This window comes from Megalobrama amblycephala, linkage group LG23, assembly GCF_018812025.1.
Source record: "Megalobrama amblycephala isolate DHTTF-2021 linkage group LG23, ASM1881202v1, whole genome shotgun sequence".
In the NCBI taxonomy this organism is placed as follows: Eukaryota; Metazoa; Chordata; class Actinopteri; order Cypriniformes; family Xenocyprididae; genus Megalobrama; species Megalobrama amblycephala.
This window is the reverse complement of record NC_063066.1, coordinates 21,254,609-21,273,370: the sequence shown is the minus strand read 5'-3', so window position 1 is coordinate 21,273,370 and position 18,762 is coordinate 21,254,609. Positions and strand designations below refer to the sequence as shown.

General features: G+C 38.4%; 1 protein-coding gene across 6 annotated transcripts in view; it reads left to right on the top strand.

The window, feature by feature from the left end:
* The first annotated feature begins 317 nt into the window (after positions 1–317).
* The window catches only part of kdm3b (lysine (K)-specific demethylase 3B), a 31,770-nt gene continuing 13,325 nt past the window's right edge, over positions 318–18,762 (top strand). Inside the window, exons 1-21 of one of the 6 annotated variants that reach the window (XM_048175623.1) lie at positions 319–773; positions 2,380–2,547; positions 3,151–3,264; positions 3,383–3,488; positions 3,697–3,821; positions 3,947–4,015; positions 5,912–6,085; positions 6,227–6,625; positions 7,677–8,919; positions 10,308–10,515; positions 10,603–10,817; positions 11,593–11,745; positions 11,875–11,979; positions 14,205–14,332; positions 14,437–14,704; positions 15,686–15,933; positions 16,759–17,034; positions 17,117–17,288; positions 17,972–18,062; positions 18,183–18,313; positions 18,401–18,520. In XM_048175623.1, coding sequence (XP_048031580.1) covers positions 612–773; positions 2,380–2,547; positions 3,151–3,264; positions 3,383–3,488; positions 3,697–3,821; positions 3,947–4,015; positions 5,912–6,085; positions 6,227–6,625; positions 7,677–8,919; positions 10,308–10,515; positions 10,603–10,817; positions 11,593–11,745; positions 11,875–11,979; positions 14,205–14,332; positions 14,437–14,704; positions 15,686–15,933; positions 16,759–17,034; positions 17,117–17,288; positions 17,972–18,062; positions 18,183–18,313; positions 18,401–18,520 — 4,675 coding nt within the window. In that variant the 5' untranslated portion in view covers positions 319–611. Of the gene's footprint in view, positions 774–2,379; positions 2,548–3,150; positions 3,265–3,382; positions 3,489–3,696; positions 3,822–3,946; positions 4,016–5,911; positions 6,626–7,676; positions 8,920–10,307; positions 10,516–10,602; positions 10,818–11,592; positions 11,746–11,874; positions 11,980–14,204; positions 14,333–14,436; positions 14,705–15,685; positions 15,934–16,758; positions 17,035–17,116; positions 17,289–17,971; positions 18,063–18,182; positions 18,314–18,400; positions 18,521–18,762 lie in introns of all 6 variants that reach the window. The other 5 variants (XM_048175622.1, XM_048175620.1, XM_048175618.1 and 2 more) reach the window with 5 other exon arrangements.

Here is an 18,762-nt window from a genome sequence, read left to right as displayed (position 1 = left end):
CCATTAAAAAGTTAGGGATTTTGAAGGTTGTATGTAGGCTATCATTAGTAGAGGATTTGGTTCGGCTATGTTTAATATGCCACTGGGAATAGTCTTAATCATTAAAACATATTTACACAAAATAAAATTGGAGAAAGTGTGTAACTGTTAATTATTGTTAGGTTTAAAACGCGGACGCTTCATCTCGTTGCTGCGCGACTCCAAAAATAAGCGCAGATGAATCTCGCGAGAGTTTGGCGTGACCCTCCCATACAGACCTCCAGAGATGTGCGTTCACTGTGTATGGCGCGTACAGTGTCCAGCAGGGGGCGCTGCTCTATTTCTCCGGTAGCCAGTGAAGCGCAGTCCCGCAGCAGTACGAGGGGTGCGTTTGATTACTGCACAGCTAAATGGCGGATGAGGACAAGGGGCTGTAGCTCGAACAATAACACCTTACCTTCCAAGTTAAGTGCGTTCTCAGTCGTCTCAGCTTGCCGGTGCAAATCCCGCGCGCATAAGCTGCAGTCATTCATATATGTGGCTATAATAATTGACTGATTTAGCTGAGGCACGATTGATCTCGGATTTTAGCGGAGCTCGGAGGAAGTCGCTTTCTTCATGGTGGTTGTAATATGGGGGACTCGCTCGGTTTGATCGGGAAGCGGCTGCTGCTGCTGCTCAATGACGAGAGCTCCGCGGCTGCAGCGGCGGGCGGTGGGATGGAGCAGGCGGCCTGGCTCCGCGGCACCGTGCGGGCGGTCAGTGTGATCGGGCTGGCCAGCCCGGGGGTGGAGGTGAGACCGACACAACAACAACAACACACCGTCAAAACATCAAACAAAACCAGCCCGTGCGAATAAACACTGGTGCATTCGTCAGTTTCAAAGTGTAACACAATAAGACATGACTCTAGGTTGCATTTTATTCTGAATTGAGGGAGAAATATGCAGAGAGAAATTAAATGTGTTTTGGAGTGCTAGTTAGCTAAGTAGCTAGCTGCAGATATGTGCTGGCTTAAATCCTAGTGAGCCGTCTGTATTATTGGGAGTCATTGATGCTGTCTTGTTAGGCAGTTTACTAGTTTTTTACACCGCAGTAGATTCAGTAAAGGCCCGTTGTGATTAAAATACATTCAGCACGATAAATACATACATCAAATCGATTAAACATACTCACTATGACTACAAAGGGAATGGCCATTGTTTATGTCATATTGCCTTTGAAGTTGTATTCATTTTTTTAATGATGGAGAATGAGAGCTTTTATAAATGGTTTAATTCTATTTAGATTAAATGGATAAATACTTGGGAAATATAATCTATTCAATAGTCATAAAGGCAAACTTCATTTAAAATATGATTTTTTTTTTTTGTTAGTCTTTGGTCGTGGATTAAATTACATTAGATTCAGTTTAATGGCCAGAGTGTGGAGTACAAGTACAGAACCAATGAAATACATGGTAGACAATATATGCAGACTTAATATTTTTTTGTGCATTGATTTGATTAAATCCTGTTCATTTTTACCATCTGTTAGTGATCTGTTCTTTACTGGAATCAATCCAGAAGACTATTTGATGCTTCTTTTTGGCCCTTCAAATGTCTCAAACTAAATGCTATTTTAAATGACAGATTATTTTAACTGAATTATAAAATGGAATTATTCATTTTTGAGAGAAAGCTACTTGATAAGTCTGTTTCACTCACCGTATTTTAATAATATAGGGTTAGTTCACCCATAAATGAAAATTCTGTCATTAATTACTCACCCTCGCATCGTTCTACATCCATAAGACCTTCGTTCATCCTCGGAACAAAAATTGATTTTTAAATGAAATCAGAGAGCTTTCTGTTCCTCCATTGACAACTACCAATTTCTGCCGCGTTCATGCAACAACATCTGCGTCATGGTGCTCTTGTGAACACGAGTTGGAGATTAAAATTTTGTAAATAAAGTGGTAAACGATTTTTTTGCTCAAACAACGCACTTGAGTCGCTTCATAAAATTGAGGTTAAACCACTGGAGTCACATGGATTACTTTTATGATATCTTTAATGAAAGTATTAGTCGCGTAGCTGTCTATGGAGGGACAGAAAGCTCTCAAATTTCATTAAAAAGATCTTAATTTGCGTTTCGAAGATGAACGAAAGTCTTACAGGTTTGGAACGAAATGAGGGTGAATAATTAATCACAGAATTTTTAATTTTTTGGGTGAACTATCCCTTTAACAGTGCTGAAATATAATTTAAAAGGAGAATTTTTCTTGTTTGGTGCTGATGAAGGGGTACCTGAGCCCTATGATGGAGTTGTTGTGGTAAATAAGACAAAAAAGGTTGGATAGAGTGCAGCATTTTACTTTTGGTGTTCTGCAAAGATGCCAACCTTCCATCTTCATTGTAGGTGTTTGTGGAATTTGAAGAAAGCCGTTGGCGGCAGCGCTCATGGGTGCAGGTGTACGGGGACGAGGTGCGTGCGGTTCTCATGGAGAGTGCCATCGTCTGGGCCAGCTGCAGCGACCCTTCCCTCTCCGCTGCTCTAGGAGCGGCTGCAACTCAATGGCCAGCCTTGGTGAGTACAGATGCACACTGGGATTCCGCTCTTTCCATCCTGGTATTTTTTCCATAATTGGCCACTTGTGATCTGATCATCCAAGACAGATCTTAGACAGCGCTAGTCTTTTCTTCCCTATTGTGACGTAAATCTGAGTTAAACAGCTTCACAAACAAGAAAAAATGTAGGACGGGACTTGATTTTTTTCTATGGGGAATTGATTGGATGGTTGTTGTTTGCTATTGGTGGATCTGATGTGAGTGACAGGTTGACAGGGATGTTATTTTGATTAAAGATTAATTAAAAAAAAAAAAAACTGATGAATTTAAAACACATAACGACATGCACGGATAAATAATTTCTAAAAAACACTGCATATTCCATAAAAAAAAAAAAAAAAAAAAGAATTGAGAATTTTTATTTCATGGAGACTTAAATACAAGTTTAGAGCGGCAGATATATTACACCATCTCCATATTGTCAGTCATCTTTGTTTTTTGGGCAATTGTGTTTAGATTAGAACTCTTGTAAGAGTGAATGAATAAAGAGATTTATTAACTCGTTTGTGCATCCGATACTGGTTTCCCGAACCCACATATTGTCTTTTGTCTCAATCTTCAGGTGTTCAAACCGCTGGTTGATCGTGTGGGTTTGGGATCTCTGGTTCCTGTCGAGTTCTTTGGACCAAGAACTTTGGCATTTCTCCCTAATGGGAATTCACTGCACACTTTTGAGGTTGGTGACCATCTTAAGATCTGCATTCTGATCACTTTATGTATTTACTAATGCAGAACTTTTGCATTGTAAAAGTTCAAATTGAAATAGATCAAATAGATGATCTTTCTTTCTTCAGACTGAAAAAGATTTTAGACACTCTCTGCTACAAGAGCAGCCGGCACTTCAAGCTGCCATCAGCAGCTGGCACAGAGACTCTGAGCTTCAGGAGATCCTGCGGAAAGGTCAGTGTCATCAAACTATAAATAAACTCTAACTCTATAAACGTGCTTGAGTAAACTTACCTGTGCAAAGCCTGAAATGAAGTCATGCAATATATAAAGGGATAGTTCACCCAAAAATGAAAATTCTGATGACAAAATTTAAATTTTTGGGTAAGCTATCACTTTAAGCTGATAATATAAGCTTTACTTCTTTTCTGTTTTTGTGCAGGATCTTACACTATTCAGGGTCGGAGAGTACAGGTGTACCAGCCGGAGTTTGAGGAGCCCTGGGCCCTGGGACTGGTATCTCAGCATGATCCTGTTTCTCACATTATGGAGATTACCATGGACCAGGTCTGTGTGGACGTCAGTACTCTGTCCGTTTAGAAACTAATGGCGTTACCATTGACTGATTCATGGGGTACAGTAGATGGAAGCTGATTTAGGCTTGATGTGTCAATCATGGTTTATCATTGCAGGGTGAGGAGACACAAGTGGTCGATCCTCGAGTTATCCATGTGATGCTTGCTGTGGAACAATTAGATGAGGTATGTTAGGTTTCTGTCTCTGCTACTGTTTATTAGAGCATAGATTGTGTCCTCTTTCAAAGGAATTATTTTTTATTTAAATTGGACTGTTATTTTTAGTAACGTATTTTTATTTGCACCAAGGAGGAATTTATTAAATGTTAAATTTGATTTACAAAAAATTATTTAAAATATTAGCAGTAATAGTTGGAAATTATACAACTAAGACTTTGTTTAGGAGTCTTTTTGAGAACATATTGCATTCAGTTTGGTCATGGTCATTAAATAATGTTCAAAAGTTTGGCGTCAGTAAGAGCAAAATTGTTAAGAAGCGACAATAAGACATTTATAATGCTACAAAAGACTTCTATTTCAAATAAATGCTGTTCTTTTGAACTATTATTCATCAGAATACTGAAACAAAAGTATCACACTTTCCACAAAAATATTAAGCAGCACAACTGTTTTCAACATTGATAATAATAATAATAATTGCTTCTTGAGCAGCAATTCATCATATTACAGAAGAATTAATGAAGACTGGAGTAATGATTCTGAAAATTCAGCTTTGATCACAGGAATATATTACATTTTAAAATATATTAAAAATAAAGGTAGCCTTGGTTGAGCATATGAGCTTCTTTCAAACATTAAAATTAAAATAACAATAAAATATTGTTTTAAGTGTGAAAATATAGCAAAAGTAACACAGAAATTCAAAAAACAATGGACTTGTGACAAGCCCCCTGAAATAATCAGGCCTTCATTTTAAGCTTTCATTTAGTGAGTGAATTATTATTATTATTATTATTATTATTATTATTTATTTATTTTTTTGCTAGACAAAGAGCATGAGAAATACCAAGCGAGTGTCTCAGAGCCAGCAAAAGCTATGAAAAGAGTGACTGTTTATCTCAGAGTTAGTAGATTACTTACTGTAGCCAAAGCGCAATGAAGTCAATTAGCCTTTTCCAAGGCCCATATTTACAAAATATAGACTTCTGGGAATCCATACTCTGGTCTCATGAGATCAGGTCAATCATTTTGGATCTTACAGCAATGGAGTTGCTAGAGGAGGAGTACAGTGAGAAGTGCCTGGTTCCCACAGTAAAGTTCAGTGGTAGTAAAGCTCTTATATAGGGATGTATGAGTGCTGAAGGTGTGAGGGAGTTGTGCTTTATCAATGCTGTCATGAATCCCCACACCACTGTGTAATTTAATACACAAACTTGAAACAGAAGATGCTACCCTTTCCTCATTCCCTGCATTGTTGGGCATTTTTTCAACATGACAATTAGGATATGCATTCTCCCAAGGTGAAAAACCTTCTGTAGATGTGTATTGCACTCAATCTTAACACTCTTGAGTGCATGTGGGGGATTCTGTAGAGACGAGTTGAGCAACACTCACTCCCCATTGATCAGGGCATTTAAGAAGCTCATCATCCAGGAGTTAAACAGGACAGATGTGACAATTTGTCATGACCAGTACACTGTGTGCCAAGAAGGGTCAGAGCAGTATATTCAAAATTATGGAGGGCATACTAAGTGCTAGAATATTATACTTTTTTATATATATATATATATATATATATATATATATATGTATGTTATAAATTAAATCTAGGGTGTACTCATTTCTGCAATCCCTCATTTAAAACAAAATTGGCTAATTTACTTATTTTACAGATATTAATGACATATGTTTCTCTGTTTTTATTAAATACATGTTTCATACATTTCATTTTTGCCATCTTTCCATGAATTGTATTAGTGATCATTAAGAAAATAAATTTTTTGTATTTGTTCAGAGGGGGTGTACTCATTTATGCTGTGCACTATGGATGCTGTTAGATATATTTGCACTTCATAATTGATCTTGTGCCTGGGTCATTCTACCATGTCATATCTCTTCTAGAGCCAAGATAGACGCAAGAAAGAGGGTGATGGTGGGAAAGGTGAGGGCAGTCGGCGGCGCCGGACAGCATCTGGAGGAGATGAAGACGTTACTCTCAAACGTTTCAAAGGAGCCGGGGAGGGTGCCTCTGACAGCCAGAATGGGAATGGCTCCAACAAGGACGCTGAGGCTATGGTAACACCTGTAGAGATGCCGGGAGAGGGAGTAGTGGAGGGGAAAGACGGAGGGGGTGGCGTAGGTGGGAGGGTGTCGAGCACCTGTAGTCCAGTAGCTTTCCCAAGCCAAGACTCCTCTAACAGCAATTCCTCTCAGCAGGATCACTCCCACATAAGGAGCACAGGTTTTGTCAAGGAGAATGGCAGTTTTGTCCCAAACCAAGAACGGATATCTGCAGTGCTTCCTGCATCCACTCCAACACCACCTCCATTGAAGCCTGCCCCATCGCCTTTTTCTAACACTTTTCCTTCTTTGGGTCAAATGCCCAGCTTGGTGCCCGGGGCCCCTGCCCCCAAATCATCTCCCACACTCCCAGCAACTGAGAGGGAGGAGGGAGGTGTTCTTTCAGGGTATCCTAAAACAGCTGCCCTGGTGTCTCCAGGTCCTGTGACCATTTCGTCACCTTCCCAAGACAATGCTTCAAGTGTGGCTCTTTCTGTTCCTGTAGACGGAAACCAAAAGCCCAGTATGTGGGGATCAACCCCAGAAGCAAGCCAGGTAGGACATGATGTTTGTTTTTTCCCTTTGGATCTATTAATGAATTCAAAAATTCATTAAAAATGTAATTAATATATACAAAAGTAATATAAAATAATATAATAACACCTCTTCTGTGATGTTTAAATTCAGAACTTAAAAACATACTTGTTTTGATATTTTGGGTCAGTAAAGCCTGGGTGATACAATTGTCCTAATATCAGAATATATCCTTATAGAAGAAGCCCTATTACAAGCAAGCATGGAAGTCTTCAAAAAGTAGTGGCATAAGATTTTTTTATTTCGGGGGCGGAGCTGTGCAGGTGTTTTGTTGAAATATTAATATATAGAACTTGGAAAAACCTTTGTACGCCAAATCAGTCATGTAAAAAACAAAACAAAAAATGGAGACCTTGACACAAAATTGTGAGGATCTTTAGGGGTCCCCAAAAATGTAATATTATGAACTAATTTACATTTTATAAGAAATACTTTTTATGTTGAAAAATATATTTAAACATCTTTAGAATTATTTAAATAAACTTTTAAAAGAAAATATGAAAACATGAATACAAAAAACTTTTTTTTAAATATTGTTTTTTTTTTTTAAAATATTGCCTTTTTTATATATATATATATATATATATTAGTATTTTATAGTATTTTTAAATATTTTGAATTGGATTGAATTAATACATATTTGCAATATATAATATTAAATTATATTTTTAGTTTTTATTTTGGTAATTTTATGTGGTTTTGTCTTTTTTTTTATTATTTATTTATTTATTTATTTTTTATAATTGTTTAACTATTTAATGTTTTTCTATTTATTTTCGTTTCAATCATTTTACTACTACTTTGCTACTTACTGCTTATTTCAGTTAGTTGCCAAGGCAAAATTTCATTTCTAAGTTTTTCATATTAATTGTTTTCTTTAATTTCAGCTTTATTTCACTTACTTAATTTTAGTTTTAGACAACATTGGTTTTTACCAAGATTTGTCCTTATCTTTCTGTGGACACTCTTATTAGTCTTTGACCATCACTTATTTGGAATATTTATATTTCAGACCCCCAAGACCCCTGCTCTAGCTGCTGCAGTATTTGGTAAACAGTCAAGTGAGGGAGTGTTTGGGGATGTTCCCACACAGACCAATGGTTCTTCCCAGGAGGACAAGCCTTTTGGCTTTCCCTTTGGAGCTGCGAAGGAACCACAGAGGCAGAGCGCTGATTCCTCACAGAACCTGTTCTTCCAATGCATGTCTCAGAACCAGAGTATCGCGCACGGCCAGTCAAAGGCCTTCACGTCCTTGTCCGAGTGCCTGAACAAGGAGCCACCTACCCTGTTCAAGCCTACCGCACCCGCTGAGGGTTTCAAAAAGTCATTTGTGGCTTCTGCATCTGCTGGACTGTTTGGTTCAGCACCTGCTAGTGGCCTGGCACCACTGAAAGAGCAGCCAAAAGTGCCTGATATCAAGCCTGCAGGCAATGGGATCCTAATGAACAAGCCTTTCGGAGCAGTGGTGGAGGCACACGGAAAACTACCAGCCACTTTTCCCTCAGCCATAGCTCAAGCTGCAAGCTCTGCGGAGGTGCTGAAACCCTCTTTGGGATTAGGAACCAGTGGACTTGGAAGTGCCAGTGGTGCGATTAGAAATATTAACAGCTCGAGCCCAGTCAGCAGTTTTGGTTTGCTTGCCGGCAACAAGGTTTCCGAAACTCACGAGAACCTGTTCCTTCAAGCATCAAAGGAGAAAAATCCATTTCTTGCTTATGGTGGAGCTGTTTCGCACAGCCCTTTCAGTACCTTGTCAGCTCCAAAGTCGTCATCTGCCCTTTCCGCATCTGCTGTTTCACCTTCGGGCAGCACCAGTGTACTTAGTCAAGATCCTCCTGGTAATGATGCCAAGCCAAATCTGTTCACCATGGCAGAACCTCCTAAAGGAATCTTAGCTCCCCAGTTTGCTGCTCCTGCTCTCATGACCACTCCGTCATTCACATCGGTAGCCCAGGATGGACAACAAACGTCCAAACTAAACAAAGAGGGTTCAGATGTCAGCACGGGAACCCACCTCGGCACTGAAGGACAAGGTGTCGCTATGCCCTTTGACCAAACCAAGTTTTCTTTGGAGGAACGTGGTCAGTCTACCAAAAGGGATTCAGAGTCCAGTAGCAACAGTGACCTGTCTGATTTGAGTGAGGCGGAGGACAATTCGGGCCAGAGCCAGAAACCTGGGGTTCCTGCAGCCAATGAGGATAAGAAAAAAAAACAGCCTGTGGCTAAGAGCCGGCCACGGAGCAAACCCTTTAAAGGTAACATGCTTGACTACTGCGTGCTGTGTAATTCATTAATTAGTTGACCCAAAAATGAAAATTCTGTCATCATTGACTCACCCTCATGTTGGTCCAAACCTGTATGAGTTTCTCTTTTTTGTGGAACATGAAGGAAGATATTTTTTAATATTTGAGTCTTAAAGGGATAGTTCACCCAAAAATGAAAATTTGATGTTTATCTGCTTACCCCCAGCACATCCAAGATGTAGGTGACTTTGTTTCTTCAGTAGAACACAAATGATGATTTTTAACTGCAACCGTTGCCGTCTGTCAGTCGTATAATGCAAGTAAATGGGAACTCAAACAATAGGAGTTGAGAAAACTTGCATAGACAAATCCAAATTAAACTCTGCGGCTCGTGACGGCACATTGATGTCCTAAGACACAAAACGATCGGTTTGTGCGAGAAACCGAACAGTATTTGTCATTTTTTACCTCTAAAACACCACTGTGTCCAACTGCGTTCAGCACTCGGTTAGCAAGGTCTGATCGCGCCCTGATAACGGAAGTGATGTCTCACGCTTATACTTCAATGAGTGCTAGATATTACTTACAACATTGCCATAACTAAGCTTCTGACAGCTCATTCAGTCTTTATTTAAAAACTTTTTCCCTGAAAGTTTGAGTCAGAATAGTTTGCAAGAGTGCGATTCTAAACAGAGTGAGGCTGTGAAAGCGGACTAATGAGTAGATGAGTTCACCTGTTTGGTGTGACGTTTAATGTCACGAAAACCTCTGTAGTTCCATTTAGCCACTTGTTAGAATTTTTCAAGACAAGTAAAGCTTTAAAAAAATCACATGGGGCTGTCAGTGATGTATTTTATGCCATAGAATTAGTGTTGTAAAAAGTAGTCGGTACTGAAATTTTAAAAATGCGACTCTTTAAGCACTGTTGAGTGGATTCGTAAACACCCAATCACAGACGCATGTTGAGCGCGTGAACACAAACGCCAGTGAAAGGTGTTTATGAATAAAGTGTCACATTTTTAAATTTCAGTACCAACTTGACATCGCAGTCAGTACTTTTGACAACACTACATAGAATAAAACATGAAAATATATTGAGCTTATTTTCTTTACAGACCTTATTTCAGGCATTTAACTAAAAACCCTTTGACTTCATTATCATTGAACCAGAAGTGCTAAAATCTTACCTTGTTTCCGGCCTACAAAAATATCATCCCTGCAGCACTCTATTCATTCGTTTACTGTCTTTGTTTAACAGTTCTGTCCATCGGCCACCCTGCTCTCTAAGATATCAGCATCGCCATCAATAATCCACAGTGGTTGACCACTAATCAGTATTGATAGATCAGTCTGCATTCATGATCATCTAATTTTGAGTTCATGTGTGAACTTCAATCTAGTGGGACAGTCCGTGTTGAAGGACCAGAGTAAGGTTCGGCGCTTGAAGCAGTCCGGAGAGTCCTTCCTGCAAGACGGCTCCTGCATTAATGTCGCTCCCCACCTGCATAAATGCCGTGAGTGCCGTCTGGAGCGCTACAGGAAATCCCGCGAGCAGGACTCAGATGATGACGACCCCAATGTGGCCTGCCGATTCTTCCACTTTCGCAGGTGAATAAGATCCAGACAACTTCTGGTATGGCTAGCTTAACTCTTGCCTAAGGTATGACACTGACATCTTGACTTGTGTTGTAACAGGCTGGCTTTCACTAAGAAGGGAGTCCTTCGTGTGGAAGGCTTTCTGAGCCCGCAGCAGAGTGACAGCATGGCAATGGGGCTCTGGCTCCCCTCCCTCGTCGCACAGGAAGGACTTGACCTGGACACGTCCAAATATATTTTAGCAAACGTGGGTGACCAGTTTTGCCAGTTGGTCATGTCAGAGAAAGAGGCCATGATGATGGTAGAGCCCCATCGTAAGTAATTGTAAATGTTTATTAAAAATGAGTAAAGGTCTTTTCACATTAACTAATAATAAGAAAATCTAACATAAAACCAAACACAATTTGCACATAGTTCAGTGGTTCTTAACCTTGTTTTATGGACATTTAAAAACAATTAAAAAAGTAACTCAATTTTAATTTAATACATTTCAGGATTACAGAAGATTCCAATTAGAGCTGAATATTCAAGTTTCACACCATGAAATTTTAAGATTTTACATGACTTTTCCAGGTCTAGAAATTACACATTTAACATTTTGGAAAAAATGTGGACACGTGAATGAATTGCTTGGTATCTGAGCAATTATAAAAAAATTTATGTATCTTCCATCATTGTTGTTATATTTTAGTCCTCATTAATAAAATACAAGCAGATTTAAATTATTTTAAATTGAATGTTTTTTCAATGAAAACACATTCTACTCAAGTTTTATGAATAAGGCCATTTAGACACTTTGCAATATGTTGTTTTATCAGCAAAAAAAATATAATATAATAGTAATACTAATAATAATACTAATTTTATATTTTTATAGCACCTTTTAGGACCTCAAGGTCACTTATTTTAGTTTTAGCACTTGAGGACTTTATAGTTGAAACTGTTCCTAAATGAAGGCTAGCAGTGCAAAAATAAAATAGTAAATAAAACTAAAATAATACAAAACAACAAAAAATGAAAAGCAAGTGACTGTTTTAAAACTCTAATGAGGGCTTGAATAAAATCTGATAATTCTCTGTGATTTTGCAGAAAAAGTGGCATGGAAGCGAGCTGTGAGGGGAGTGAGAGAAATGTGCGACGTGTGTGAAACAACACTGTTCAACATCCACTGGGTGTGTCGCAAATGCGGCTTCGGCGTTTGTCTTGACTGCTACCGGCTACGCAAGAACAGGCCACCTGAAGGTAGATATGATGAGGATCCTGCCACCTTAATGACTAGTCAAACTCTAATCCTGTTTGATACAAGACCACTATCTTGTATCCTGTACATCCATTACAGCATGTCTCTGACTCCTCTTTCCACTCTTTCAGTAGAGGACAGTCCTGATGAAGAGGTGTTCTCATGGCTGAAGTGTGCTAAAGGCCAGCCACACGAACCACAGAACCTCATGCCCACTCAAATTATACCTGGCACAGGTTAGTGCATTTGTTTTTATTAAATGTATGTATATTTAAAAAAAAAAAATAAATAAATAAATGAAATGACAGGGCTGCAACTAATGATTATTTTGATGATTGATTAGTTGGCCTATTATTTTTTTTCGATGAATTGGATACAAATATTTTGTTTTTTGTTTTGTTTTTTTTTGGACAAAAAACACAATTGCACATCCTGCCCCATGTACTTTAAACCATTTGAATGCTATGAAAACATACAGTGCTTTATTTATTAGACTACCTGTCATCATAAAGAGAGAACACAAATATTTTAGGAATCTATCAAAAACTTGCTTAAAACTAAAAATGTTATTGCCATTTATTAGACAAATAACATACTGAAAAAACTAAATAGTCATTAATAACAGTCTCTGTTGTTATTGACTGTAATTGGGCATCAGATAAAAGAAAAAACAACTATAAAGTGCTTTACTCGAAAATTCATGGATAACAACAATAATTATATTGTAGCTTTAGAAATACTGTTGTGACTAAAGAGTTTACACATACTGGTGGATTAACCATTACCGAAACATGAAAAATGATTTTGGTAATCACCAGTACTGATAGTTTAAGGCAGCTGTGGCACAAACCTTACATTTGGGTGGCAGAGGTCTAAAACATTTGTTAAGCACTGTATAGTGAATACAGTTTAAATCTCCACATTAAAAATTATGATGGTAATAAAGATAATAAAGAAAAACAAAAACAAACTCTGTGTTAATCAACAGGATCAATAAGATGTTCAGCAGGAACACACACATTCACTCTGGACACAATCACCTCTTACTATCATTTCTTTATCCTGTAAATATAGGCTATAAGAGGCTTCTTAGATTTATATTCAATTATATTCAATGATGTTATCCCTTTAAACTTACTACTCTCATAAAATACTTGAATGACATGTTGATTTTTAAATCTAAATTTAACTTTAAAGCTGCAGTCTGCGTTTTTTGGCCCTCTAGCGGTTAATAAACAGAACTGCACGCGTCTTGCGGAAGAACATTGTAGCCGGAGCTACTTTTTTCTCTGTGTATGTCTATGGCGAGTCACGCAGTTACTGTGATACTCTGTGGCGGGTCCTACCAGTCCGGCCTGAAATAGTCCAAATATAAACACTTATTATAAGTGTACCATAATAATTCAGGGTAAGACAAAAACACGGTTTGGAAAATGCATTCATGTTGTACATTGTCATTATATAATTTTTGTAAATTTTGAACACAAAAAAAGTTGTGGACAGCAGCTTTAAACAACAGATATTTCAGCAAACTCTACCTTGTTCCGTCTGTCTGACACGGGTGCGCGCACCGGCGCTCATTCAGTAAAGTTTGAAGTTTAATGCCAAGTTTACACTACGGGACTTTAAACGTTGGCAGATCGTTGTGCTGTTCAGACTACATGACTTGCTGTGGAGTCTTGAAGAGGTTGTGGTGTTCACACTACGTGACACTATGTAAATGATCCGCAACAGGGGGTTACACACTACACAAGCTGACAACAATTTAAAAACCTACATCATGATCTTGATCTTAATCTATAATGCCAGATGGGCGCCGCCTTGTTTGTTTGCGCTTTAGTTCAGAGAGTCCTGTCAGTTGGATTTATAGGCTACAGCACGTGAATTCATCCATTTGTACCAAAATGCATGTGGCTGGTGAACTGAGAGAAGAATAGAGTGAGCGTTATAGTTACTTACACAATGTGTATCTGATATGAATAAACGTCTGCAAATTATAGGCTATTTGAATGGATTGTTATTGCTGCTTCCATAGACATCGGTGTATATTTCATTGGCTGTTGTGTCGCAACATTGACATCTCCAGATATTTAGCATGCTAGATATTTGTCTAGCGTCAGTGAGCCTCTTTGATTCGTCGTTGAGTAGTTCACACACAAAGATTGGCGAGCGCCGATCACTCCTTTTTTTTTTTTTTTTTTTCCCCAGCAGCTCACTGTTTCCTCCACTATTTTTAGATGCAATTTTGTCCATAGAAATGCGTTATTCAGTGCTGTAATTTGACGTGACTGGCAGAAGTTTTTCGTGCATGGTGGGCAGACCCGACTAATTGATAACGAGAATCATTGTCAACGATTTTCATTATCAATTATTATCGATTTTATCGAATAGTTGTTACAGCCCTAAATGACAGTAACTGGAGCCACAAGCACATTTATATTGTCTCCTTGTATTCCTTTAGCCTTGTACAGCATAGGTGACATGGTACACGCAGCCAGAGGTAAATGGGGGATCAAAGCGAACTGTCCCTGCACTAGTCGACATAACAAACCCTTTGTGCGGCCCAGTGCTCCAAATGGCCTTTCACAGGCAAGTTGTCTTTTTGATATTCTTAATTATTGCAGAAACATATTGTTTTTTACTTTCTAGACTTTTCTTGCAATATCTCATTTTATGTCTTTTAATTGGTGCAGTCGGGTGCAGCTCAGACTTCGGGTAATGGAACCACCTCCACGTCAGCCACAACCCGCCCGAATGGGGAAACTGCAGCAGGTGCAGTAGTCAAAACAGAACCTGCTGAAGAGGCGGGCACTGCTGACACAACATCAAACACCAGTGGGATAAACAGCAGCGCATCTAGCCCTGCTCCTGCTGCCCCGACACCAGCCGCAAAAGATAGCAAGGCCAGTTCCTCAGCCCTGCACTGGCTAGCTGACCTGGCCACACAAAAGGAGCCCAAAGGTGAGACTATGTGGAGGTACTTTATAATAGTGGATCTCAATTGGTTTTTGCGTCAGTTACCTGAACTTTAATTTCACCAAAATGATTGTGGACCATTTTATTTATCATGTTTATACATCATTTATATTTATAAATGAAATATATATTTATATTCATTCTTATATTTATGCAAAAATATTATTTTATATTTTTGTTATAATAAACTGAATTATTTTAAGCTTTATTTGTATTGCATCTTTCATACAAGAAATGCAGATCAATGTGCTTTACAATAGAAAAGCATTACATCAAGCAAAAAGTTCATCAAAAGCAAAAAAATACCATAAATAATATAACATGAAACCCACTTCATCATCATAATAGATTAAATTAGTATACATGTAATCCATAACAAAAGATGGATATTAATGTTTAATAATAAAAGAAAAATATAATACAAAGAATGCAATTTTTTTACATTCATTTTAGTTAAAAGCTAAAATAAAAGGATAAGTTTTTAGCTTTCTTTCATTTTCTTTTATCTTTGCTTCCCTTATATCATTGTTGTAGTCTAATAATTTAGTTACCATTGTGCCAAAAAAAAAAATAAATAAATACCTGTTTTGCACTGGTCATCAGACACTTCAACATAAAAATGATCCGTATTGGTAAATCAAATGGAGTGATCTGAATTGCCAACTGTTGATCTTTTTAGTAACAGTAATTTGCAGTAAAATACTATATGATGTTATTTTAAAAGTTGATAAGCCTGTATCTTTCTATCCCAAACTATGCATTATATGGTGAGCTACATTTTATTTGGCTTTAGTATTGCTCTAACCCTTTAAGAATAAATGACTAAATTTTAATATTATAATCTACTAAAAGGAATGAATCTCTTGATTTTCTTTTTAAAATGTGCAGCTTCTTGGTGAATCTTTGCAAGGGCTCTGTGCATATACACTGTGCTTAGGCTTTCCGTCTTGTCTTATCATTTTTCAGAGTCTCTACGCTCCATGATGGGTCGTGACCCTCGTGCTCCGTTTGGCCTGGACTCCTTCAGCACCCTTTCCAAACCCTCGGGGTCCAGCCCCAAGCTCTTCAATAGTCTGCTGCTGGGTGCTGGCCCATCCCAACCCAAAGCAGAGGGTACTAGCCTTCGAGATCTGCTGAACTCTGGCCCTGGGAAGCTCCCGCAAGGTCCCACGGAGGGAGGAGTCCCCTTCCCTTCAGTGTTCTCCACTGCTGGTGTAAGTTGCTGGTTAAATCATGTGAAGCAGTTTTTGTTCTCATGATAAACATTTGTTATGAATTAGGGCTGCCCCCTAATAGTCAACTAATTGTTTGTCGACTAGATGATGTTGTTTTATTTATTTATTTATTTATTTTTTATAACAGTGGAAACAACTTAAAATACTCAGTCATTTTTGGTCATACAGATAATACATCATTTTAAACTACTTTTATCTGTTTAAACTCAATAATGACAAGAATACGTTGTGCCTTTGTAAAATAAAGAAAACAAACAGGATGCGCTTTCTGCTGTCTCAGTCTCCCTGATCTGGAGTGTGTCACAAAAATGAACCGAAACTCAGCGTATAGGCTACTTGCCTCAAAGACAGGACAAGTATATCTTTAGAAAGGTTGAAATGTTTACTTTCAAACGAACCAATTTAAATCGAAAAGAAATATTCTCTGCTTAAGTAATCCATATGAAAGGTGCATCTTCAACTTCATTTTTGCTGCCAACGCTGACTCAGAAAACACTAGTTTATTAATAAATACTAAAAAATGTCTCCTTGCTATTTTTTCCCCCTGACACATTCATAATCTACTGGCAATTTTTTATGTGCGCTTGAGTGAGGAATTAGCTATATATATATATATATATATATATATATATATATATATATATATATATATATATATATATATATATATATATATATATATATATGTTATATAATAGTATATAATATATGTGTGTGTTAAAATGTGAATATTATTGAGACATAAAAGACATGAAATGTTATAAATATGTTTTATTTATATAGTTTTGTTCTTTTCCTCCTTAGCAGGCTGATAAAATGAAGGGAGGTCTTCCTAATTTCCTGGATCATATCATTGCATCAGTAGTAGAGACAAAGAAGGCAGAAGGTCGGCGTGTGTCGGGGTCAGCAGAAGGCGGCGAGTCTGGGACTGTTCCCCGCAGAGAGGGGGTGATGGGCCTCAGTGTACTAGACCCCCACACCTCCCACTCCTGGCTGTGTGATGGCCGTTTACTCTGCCTACAGGACCCCAGCAACAGCAACAACTGGAAGATCTTCAGAGAGTGCTGGAAACAAGGACAGGTGAGCAATGACAGTCAAATGGATGCACCTTTGTTTTATCATTTGCGTTCTGCTGATGCTAGTAACATTTTCTTTTGTTTAGCCTGTGCTGGTCTCGGGCATACACAAGAAGCTGAAGGCTCACTTATGGAAGCCTGAGGCTTTCAGTGAGGAGTTTGGAGACCAGGATGTAGACCTGGTCAACTGTAGGAACTGCGCCATAATATCTGATGTCAAAGTCCGAGAATTCTGGGATGGATTCCAGGTCATTTCCAGTGAGTTCAGATGCTTTAGCATTTCTAGACTTTTTGGGCCTTATGCTCAAACTTGGCTTGGCTTTTCATAGTTCATCAGGGAGCCGCTCTCAAGATGCGGGTATTGAAATTGCGTTCGAATGCACACTTGCGATTTACTTTTGCGATCACGTGTTCTCTGTGAATAGGGAACGGTGGTGCTGAGCGTGCATTTTACAAGATAAGACGATTGTCAGATGCTTAAGCTCTGTTGTGCAACGAATCCTCCGCCATGGTCTTGTCAGTCATCTTATCACTTACTCTCGTCACACGATCAGTGAACTCTGGTTTCTGCTGCACTACGTACCACTCTGCAGCTTGTGTTGGATGAGCTGGGTGGAAATGAAGCGACCGTTATCCACCTGAATTAAATGGTTTTTATTTATATAAATGGTAAAACGACAGTGTAGGCGTAATGTAAACGTAACTGTGACCTATTCTATTCTAATTTCACCCTAACACTCTGTCATTGCAATATTGCGAGACAGCTTTTCAACTCTATAAGAAATCTTGTCACATTTTAATCTCGCAAAAATCTCGTGGCACGAGATATCGTCACAACCATACTATTGATAAATTGTTAACGTCTCTAACTGTCACTATAACCAGTTAACCATGAAACCACTTTAACCTGGAGGTCTGTTATATTCTCCTTTCTTCCCTAGAACGGTTGCAAGGTGGAGATGGCCAACCTATGGTACTAAAACTTAAAGACTGGCCTCCTGGAGAAGATTTCAGAGACATGATGCCCACTCGGTAGGTTTTCTGATGTCATTTGGTGCCTTGGCATCTTCATCTGAGCTATATCTAATTGGGAGCAGCCAGTTTGTTTAGCAGTTTTTATGATATGGCTTACTTATGTTCTCCCATTCGCAGGTTTGATGATCTCATGGACAACCTTCCTCTGCCAGAGTACACAAAGAGGGACGGCCGTCTTAACCTGGCCTCACGTCTTCCAAACTTCTTCGTTCGGCCAGATCTGGGCCCTAAAATGTACAATGCCTATGGTAAGGGATCGTCATTCAAAATCCTGCCAGTACTGATGAGGAATACATTGACATTTCTTTAACCTCTTTCCTTTGCGTGTCTCTTAGGTCTGATCTCCACAGAAGACAGGAAGGTTGGCACCACTAACCTGCATCTGGACGTATCTGATGCCGTCAACGTAATGGTTTATGTGGGCGTCCCAGAAGGAGACAGTAACCAAGAACATGGTAAGCATTAAGCTTTTATATATGTGTTAAGGAGGTTTACTAGATTTCAAAATAAAACATTTCTATTGCTAATTTCAGTTATTGTTTCTGTTCACTTATATTGCTAAATTATAATATTATGTTTTAGTTTGTATCTCCCAGATTTGTTGTTTGTTCTGTACTGTATAAAGATGGGCATTTTGAGTATTTTTGTAGTCTATTTTTCTTTATAAAAAAAATACCTTCATAATCAGTAACTCAAG